General features: G+C 31.3%; 1 protein-coding gene across 1 annotated transcript; it reads left to right on the top strand.

Moving 5' to 3' along the window:
* The first annotated feature begins 3,430 nt into the window (after positions 1-3,430).
* On the top strand, positions 3,431-9,372 carry LOC100794075 (polypyrimidine tract-binding protein homolog 1). The gene is made up of 10 exons (XM_026124427.2): positions 3,431-3,634; positions 5,258-5,455; positions 5,617-5,679; positions 5,905-5,978; positions 6,088-6,183; positions 7,030-7,087; positions 7,166-7,240; positions 7,327-7,408; positions 8,288-8,400; positions 8,992-9,372. Exons 1-10 carry the CDS (start codon positions 3,431-3,433, stop codon positions 9,370-9,372), a joined length of 1,344 nt encoding a protein of 447 aa, XP_025980212.1.
* Positions 9,373-9,792: the final 420 nt, after the last annotated feature.

Below are 9,792 nucleotides of genomic sequence, written 5' to 3'. Positions count from 1 at the left end.
GATTCTCATCATTCCCTCCTTCTTGGAAAACATTTGTCCTCAAATGTCTAGGATCATCACTGGGTTCAACTACCACTTCCTTCCTTTTCTTGTTGACTTGCTTGGCATAGCTTTCATTGTTCTTTGCAATTTGCACCTTCACTTGGTCATACAATCTTTTCACATACTGAACTTTGGCATGTGCATCCTTACGTTGAGTCTCTTGGGGATTGCTTTTGTAAGTTGGCCTGTTAGGCAATGAAGCTCCGGGGAGGAGATCAACTTGATGTTCTATGCCTCTTGAAGGTGGCAGTCCATGAGGAATCTCCTTAGGAAAGACATTTTTAAATTCCTGCAATAAGGGTTGAACACTAGGAGAAATAGAAATAGTAAACTCATTAGAATTATCAGTAGAAATTTTACTGTCTTTGCAATACTGTAGATTGAGTGGTTCATGAGCAGGTAACACTTTCCTCACTTCACTCGCTTCTGCAAAATAATTAAATTTTCTCTCATGTGTATCACTCTCTCTCTTATGTGTATCACTCTTTTCCTCGGGTGCATCACTCTTCTTTTTCATATTCCTTTGTGGTGCCTCCCTATTTTCTTTCTCTTGTTCTCTCTTTTCTCTCATTCTGATTTGGTCATCACACACTTCTCTAGGGGATAGAGGTTTAAGAGTAAACGAGGAAGATTTGGCTATTCGTCTGTAGGGCTCTTCTTTGTTACGGTTCAACAAACGTTGCATTTGTGTAGTCCACGCATCCAGAAATAAGCGCTGAGATTCGTCCAGTTGATGATATACACCACCATTGTCACCAGCTCTTGCCATGATTAAGGAACAAAGAATTTTGCAGTAAATAAAAAAAAATTCAGAACCTCACCACACTCTACTCACGTGTTTCTCTCTTTGATGGTAGTTCACTCGTGTTTGATGCTCTCAATATAGGCTTTTGTGTGATGTTTTCACTCTTGCCTTTTACCACTCACTCCCTCTTAAGTTCCTGGATGAATCAAATTAGACACACAAGGTATATAATAGGAAAGACAGTTTAATTATCACAGACTGTGTAGCAAATTTAATTTGGATAACAAATCAGATTTGATTTTGGTTAACAGATTAGACTTGATTTGGATTTAGATTTGATTTGGATAACAGATTAGATTTGATTTGGATAACAGATTAGACTTGATTTGGATAGCAGATTGGATTTGATTTGGATAACAGACTAGACTTGATTTGATTTGGATAAAAAATTTTGATTTGATTTGATTTGGATAACAGATCAGATTTGGATAACAAATTAGATTTAATTTGGATAACAGATATGATAACAAATAAGATAATAGATAGAATAGCAGATAAGATAACAGATATGACGAGTAAACTTCAAATGCTCATAACTTTTGCTACGGTTGTCTGTTTGAGGCCCACTATATATCAAAACGCTCAGAATTCAGAAGAGAATCCAGATATACACAATCTTCTGCCAAAAAAAGCCTCTAACTGCCTCAATTTCGTGTTCAAAGATCAAACACCCACTTTTTCTTTTTTCTCTTTCTTCTTTTCTTCTCTTTTTATTTCAAAATTTGTGCAACTTTTTTTTTACTTGAAACAGAACTCAAACAATTTTTTTTTGACACAAAGTCTGAAAGATACTAGAAACAAGAACAACAACAAGAACACAAACGTGACAAGAACAAGAACGAAACAAAGACACAAACAAGAACGCAACAAGACGCAAACAAGAAAACAAATAACAGAACAAGGACAAAACACGAGCCTAGACAAATTACAAAGAAAAATAATAGGATAAGATAGAACCTGTATCAAGAGCCGAAACACTGATACCAGATGATGTGAATCTTACGGGGCGGATCGTTTGATACAGGCTACGGAGGTTTTGGATGACGCCACTTCCGGTGAAGGAAGATAAGTCAGGATAAACGCCACTTCCAATGAAGGAAGATAAGTCTGGGTAGACGCCACAAGGATTACCTTGATAAGTCTGATATTGGTTCAACAAGGAACCCGAAGAGAAACTCTCACCCAATTTTATGAAAATGCCAAAAGTTTTATTATTCAAAACAAAAACCAATACTTATAGTGTAGCTGAACTAAAAGATAAAAATAGACATGGGCCTTCTAAACAGTTTGAGCCAAAATTACAATAAAAATAAATTATAACTAAAAACTTATTTAACTTGAGCCTTCAAATTAGTTTGAGCCTTCAGCAACAATTAATAGTCTTGATAGTGTCTTTGCCTCTGGGCCTTCATCCTTCTCCACTTGGGCCTTCATCCTTCTCCACTCGGGGGCTTTGTCCTTCTCCACTTGGGCCTTCGTCCTTCTCCACTTGAACCTTTAGTCTGTATTTGGCCAGTTTCGTAATTCTCATCATAAACTTTTGTCACTATTTTATTGTGAAATCTAATAATGAGATATTAATAACTTCCTATGCAAGTAGATGCGTTTATTCACCTTATGACATACTCATAAGTTGAAAAAATTATTATGTATACTTAAATTATGAGTAGTGTCATTATATCTAACTATCACTTAAACAAATTAATTCTATTGGTACTTTTGAAATACGATTTAAATTTATGTAAATATTAATATTTATCAAAATGAACTAATTTAACTACTTGGTTTTGATGAATAAAGCATTTTTTATTATATATAGGAAAAAAATAGTATTATATAAAAAATATGAATTTATGATGCTAAGATTTATATTAAATATAACATTTATGATCTTAAAATTTATAATAAATGTCATTTATTATGCTAAAACATGTATTAAATATAAAATTTATGGTGGTGACAATTTTATTAAATATAATATTTATGATCATAAAATTTGTATTAAATACAACATTTATTTCTTTTCGTTAAAAAATGTAATTTTGTTGTTACATAAAAAAATTTAGTGTAACGCATATGAAGTGACAGTAGCAAAGAAAAATTAGAGGAAACAGATGTTGGGTCGTTCGAATTTTGATGACACTAAAATTTATATTAAATATAACATTACTAATAAATCGTTGATGGAAGGGTATTGAACTCGATTTTTTTAAAAAAAGATCTCAGATTTAAGTATAGTTAATGAAAAAATATGATTTGAAGGAGAGAATCAAAGGTATTAGTCGGAAGATTAATCATTAAGTCGGATATTTTATACTATGGTTAAAAAAATATTAAATATAACATTTATAACAAATATGACATTAATTATGGTAAAATATGTATTAAATATAAAATTTATGTTTTTAAAATTTGTATTAAATATAATATTTATGATGATACAAATTGTATTAAATGTAACATTTATGGAATGAGTTTTTTTTTAATTTTATAATAAAGTTGTTTTCTAAAAAGTAATATTTATGTTGAATCAGCCTCACATTTTCTCTCATTTCCTACATTCTGCTCATTAACTTTCCCAACATGGCTTGTTCCCTCAGAATCGATGAAGGAGTGTCTGCCCAGACTGAGAAGCAGTTCACTGTGCCATCGAAGGTGGTGCACTTCCGAAACCTTCCAAAACAGTGCTCTGAAGAGGAGCTCATAAAGTTGTGTAGCCCCTTTGGTAAAGTCGTCAACATCATGTCCGGTGTTGGTCCCAATAGAAACCAGGGTTTTGTTGAGTTTGTAAGCTCTTTGGCTCTTTCTCATATATGTTTGTTTATTTCTTGTTTTTAAATTTTTTGAATTGTATTGCTATATACTCCTTTGTTCGATTCTTTGAGTGACACTAAACTTGATATATAGCTGTCTTCTAACAAACTATTTTATCAGTTTTTACTAGTTCTTATCTCGTAAAAGTTATTGGTTCCTTTCAAAATTGGTCAAGAATTAGGAAAAACTGATAATTAATAAGTGCAGAAAATCAGTTTGAACCAGTATTTTTTTAAAAAAATTAATCTAAAATATTTTTGAGATAAATAAAAATAGTTAAGAAGGGTAACATATAGAAATAAATTATTCTATCAATTTTTTATCTTATAAAATGCATAATTTAGTCATTTCTATTAATTTATATAATTTTACATTATATTAGTATGCCATTTTCTTTTTTATTCTATATGTAAATTTATTATCGTTAATGGATATTGTCCTATTTTTTTAAAAACATACAAACCTAATTATTAAGATATATTTGATTTGGTCTTCTATGTACTTTAAATCTTAACAACCTATAAAAATGATGTTTTATGTTAGTTTTTAGTGTTATAAAGATATGGTTTTATATTTGTTTAATATTATTTTTGTATTATATATTTATTATAATTACATTTTTAATATTGATTCATCCATGGTTTAACCGTGTGTGTGCAAATAAATAGTGTTGTTAGGTCTCCTACACAAAACATACAATTGCACTCTAGGTTTTCTCCATTGAAAACCTAGAATCTGGAGCGTGTAATCAGGTGAATGCAAGCCTGGGGTCTTGGTTTAAATAAATTTAATTTGGTGTTCAACAAGTGTGTAAATCAATATTCTAAATTCTTATAATATTAACTCTCATATCAGATGTAAATAAATAATCTCAATGTAAACACTTGTTGAAGACATAACCAGATGTGTCAGGAATGGTTCAGATTGTATGAATCTTTTGAACCAAGAAGTTAAGTCTTTCTTTACTTGATCGCATGCTTGAAGTTTTACATTTTCATTAATGGGGAAAATCTAGAGAGCAATTGTATGTTGTCATGGAAAAGGAGACTTAGTCATGCTCTTTATTAATCCAAACCACCTCTCATCATGTGCTAAGTTGTTAGGTCTACATCGTTTATTAATGCCACACTATTGATTAACGCCAAATGCCTCTTATCATGAATTTAGTGATTAGATCTACACTATTTTCCTCACAAATCAATATTAGGAGTCCAAATCCCACTAACAATTAATTACATTATTAGTTAGATTTAAGTATCATAAAAGGAATCGTAGTATTCATCCATTTGTAGCAAAACAAAAGGTCACAATTGATTGCAGCCGAAAAGAATTTAAAGGAAAATTCTAACACTTTGGTCTTAATTAAAGAATATTGAACTAGATACTAGATTACGAAGATGCATGGATGGTGATGGAGAAATTTTTGCATGGAATACAAGGAAAATTTTAGATTTGCATTTTGCAAAGATATATGCAGATCTCCCCCCCCCCCCCCCCCCATAAATATACTTTGTAATAAAATCTGGACTTGGTCCTAGTGATTTTTCAACTAATGGTTCTCTTTTCAGTTCTAAGTTAATTTAAATGCTTTACCAGGAAGATATAAATGAAGCCAATTCAATTGTTTCATACTATCTGTCTTCAAATCCTGTTCAACTTCGTGGTAAAACTATTTATGTTCAATATTCTGAGAGACCAGAACTTGTCATTAACAAATACACTAAAGGAAATATCTTGATTGTAACCATGGAAGGCATCCAAGCTGGAGATGTAGGCATTGATGTCATCCACTTGGTAAGTCCAACTTAGTACTCTAGTTTATTTGGATTTTTTGCATGTGAGGTTACACACCTTTTGAGAAAATGTATGTTCTATAATTTTTTGTCTTTATTTTAATGCATGCTTTATTAATTTGGGTTAGCTACATTTCTGTATTCTTTATTTTTTTTATCTAGGTCTTTTCTGAGTTTGGCTTTGTTCAAAAAATTTCTACATTTGAAAAGAATGCGTGTTTCCAGGTTAGTGAATTAGTGAACTGTGCTTCTTTCAATATGTAATAATACATGGTTGATCATGCGGTCTTGTTTCCTGATAAATCTCCATGCAATGCATAACTATGTTTTTTAATTTATGAAACATAATTAATAACATATAGAGATTGGTAGGAACAACATCGTCCGAGATCACCATTTAAGAATTTCTCATAGTTAATTGTCTATATCCACTCTGTTATTTCCGGGCAGGCTATGGTTCAGTTTCCTGATGTTAAGACTGCTTCTTCGGCCAAGGATGCGCTAGACGGAAAAAGCATACCAAGGCAACTAATGCTTTTACATTTCCTCCTTTGCTCTTCACCTTCATAATTAATTGTGGTGATTGCTTGATTAATCTTAACTTTTCTTGTTTGGTTGTACTTTTGTATCCAGATACTTGCTCCCAAATTATGTTTGTGATTGTAACTTGCGCATTACATACTCAGCACATCAAGATCTTACTATCAAGTTCCAGTCTAACCGTACCAGGTAATTGGGACGTCCGATCACATTGGTTTCTTTTTTTACAAAATTAACGAGCTTATTATTCACTACTTGTGGGAAAATGCAAGTAAATTTTTAGGTTTGATTTGAGTACATAAACGCATAAGAAAACCTTTCAAAACCATATAGGTACTAAGCATCGACGTCATAACAAAAAGTAATATCCATACATAGCATTTCATACACAAGGGTCATATATAGTTCATCACAAATACAAAGTACAATTAATAATCATGATACACCACAAAATCAGACAATACATATAATCAAAAGTAAAGTAGTTGGGACGCTACATCCTAACTTCAAACTGGCGATATTGCACGTACATGTGCAGCAGGACTGCTATCTCCACCATCTTAATAGGAATAGCAAAATACAAGTAAAGATGAAATATAACCTACTTAAGTCAAGTATTTTATTTCGTCTAAGTTTATCTTGTCGCACCCACAACGTCATATGGATCCATACCCCACGGATGAACGTCATCCTCATCCACAGGGAACTCTCCTGAAATTGTAATTAATTGTTGCTCATAATTGTACGAATAAGCATGTTTTCTAGTATCAGAATCTTCTATTTCTTTTGTCCTTGCAATTTAGGATTAAAATTAACATTTATGTCCAATCACTCTTGTGATCTTACTTTGTCATCCATTTTAGTTCATTTTCTAGGAACATAGATATACATTTTTCAAGCACTGCATTCTTTTAGGCTTTGGTTCTTGCATGGCATATTTTGAATGTGCACATCAAAATTTCCATTTTATAAATAATCTCTAGATAGAGTTCTGATAGTTCTTGGTTATGTTTGTATATTTTAATGACTTTGTAGGGATTACACAAATCCTACGCTTCCTGTTAATCAGACTTCTATTGATAGGGCAATACAGGTATTTTAATTATTTTTTCTCTAATAAATTTATTTTATGCATGTTTTTAATATGTGCTAACAGTTTATGATGTTTTAGCCTTTTGAAAATCATGTCCTATGGGCTTCATTTGAAAATATGCAGTACGATGTCACTGTGGATGTCCTTCATTCAGTGAGTTTCTATTGCTTAATCTCATTTAAATTGCAAATTTATAAGAGATTAACTTTATTCTAATGCAGCTGGCATACATGTTATAGGTGTTCTCTGAATATGGTACTGTGCAAAAAATTTCTATATTTGAAAAGAATGGTCAAACTCACGCACTAATTCAGTACCCTGGTATTAATCCTAATTGACTGAAACTCTTGGGTTGATAATGTATTTGAATATGTATTTCAAAAGTATATCCTTGTTTAATTTCTTTCTTATCTAGTGGTTTTAATTCTCAGTACTGGTGCTTCTTGTCAAAGGATGGAAATTACAACTTTTCATTTGTGAGGGAATATATGCTCATGTTGTTTTAGAAGAACTGAGGAACCAATTGCTTTGTTAAAGTTTGGACAACTTTGTTGTATTATTTTCATTTTTGGCACGATATATTCTTCTTTTTTCAAATTAACATACTAGATAAAATAATTTCTCTCTAATTATATTTTCTTCTCATAATCATCAGCTTTTCCTTTACTCTAGGCCATCATGTATAATCCTATAGATCAGGGTCCCTTTATCACGTGGCATATTTCAGACAAAACCAAATATGATCACCTAAAGTCCAAGCTTGATAGGCTCAACTCAAATCAAACTAATTATATATAAAATATTTATTATAATATTATAAAAATATAATAACAATAATTGTTAATAAAATTTTGTAAAGTAATAATTCAAATCAAGTTTACTGTGCATGAATTTGATAAAAGATATTCTCATCCCTAACTAGATATGATGTGTAACAATCATTCTCGTAGCTTCTCTAAAATCCTAAATATCACCATTTTAGGCTTTTTCTTTTATATAGCTAATTATTATATGGTTAAAATAAACATTTACTCTTGCTAATCCTGAATGTTTTAACCGTAACACATCATGACATAGATCTTGTTTTAACATACAATATAGTGAAATATATTCTCATTTTGTTTTTCTAGGGTCATCCTTTGCTTGACATTTGGTTGTGTATTCAGCATGCATCTGTAACTATTTTTATTCGTCTTTCAGATATCGCCACAGCAACAGCTGCCAAAAAAGCTCTAATGGGGCATTGCATATATGATGGTGGCTGTTGTAAGCTTCGTCTATCATACTCTCATCATACTGATATTAACGTAAAGGTATAAATTCATCTTGATGAGGGAATAATATGAGAAAAGGGGGAGGGGGATTAGAATTATACTTATATGCAATGTGAAAATTTTCTTGATCAGAAATATTTTCTTGATTTTAATTCTTATAATGTGAACCTTTTTTTTTAATATTTTCCCTTAATTGAATTTTCAGTCCTTCTCCTATCTTCTTTTTGCGAATTTGGTCCCTTTTTTTTTGTAAATTTAGTTTCCTACTATTTGGGTTATGTAATTTTGATTCATTATTGTTTAACTTAATATCCAATACTTAACAAAATCTTGGCATAGCAGTATAGTAAAGTGCTATATGGACGTATCTATGCAGATATCATTCATTATTATTGCACAACCAATGTCAGCATTTCTGTTAATTTTTGAATATCAAGTTAAGTGATGAACTTAAATTTCTGTTAATTAAAAAAAGTAGGAAAATAAAATCACGAAAAATAAGAGAACTAAAATTGTCAAATGACAATATATAATAAAAATAGGGGGAAAATAACCATATACCTTTAAATGATTGAATGATTATTGCTAAATCTGATTTGAGTATTATACATATAATTGTTTTGGTTTTAGGGTTCCAGTGACAAAAGTAGAGACTATACCATGCCCAATCACGGTGTATTTGAAGAACAAGTTGAAACAACAGATTTGGAGAATCCTCATTCGACTTCTATGTCCCATAATAGTAGTAATAGTAGTAGTGCTCATGCTTTACAGGCTCAAGTACATGGAGGACAAATTCCTTCATGGAACCCAATCCACAATTACATGTTTGCACCTGGTACTTTTCCTAATCAAACTTATGCAGTTCCTCCATATCTTGTCTATGCAGTTCATAATGAAAGTTACATGGAAATCACTCCACCTGGGGTTCCTGGTTTCTCACCTCACATGCAAGCTGGTTTTGTGGGTTTTTTACCTCTTGGTGTACAACCTTATTATTATGGATACTAGGTTATATGTCAATTGAATGAAAACTCTGTAGAGTTAGATACCCCTTTTTTCCATGTTTTTGGATGGATCGATCTTAACTAATTGAATGGAATTTCAATCTCAATTTATAATGATTAAAGAATAATGTGTTATGTATGTCCTCATACTACCGATTCTTTGTAAGTTTTATTTATTCGTGGCTAGGCTTTATTGTTTATTTTTAATTTATTTTATATGTCAACCTTGTGTGTCAACAACACTTGACACAAGTGACAACAATTTGTGTTCCTTAATCAAGTGGCTTAGAGTTTAAATTCAGGTTAATCCTTGGATATGAAATAAATTATGTTGGCAGAAAAATACATATTTTATGTGCGCTTACAATCTCCAATAATGATTTGTCACTACTTTTAGTGGAGAGAAAACTTCGTACCAATACCA

Source organism: Glycine max, chromosome 11 (genome assembly GCF_000004515.6).
Source record: "Glycine max cultivar Williams 82 chromosome 11, Glycine_max_v4.0, whole genome shotgun sequence".
NCBI lineage: Eukaryota > Viridiplantae > Streptophyta > Magnoliopsida > Fabales > Fabaceae > Glycine > Glycine max.
Note: the sequence above shows the minus strand (reverse complement) of the source record. Positions and strands in the feature narration are given on the sequence as shown.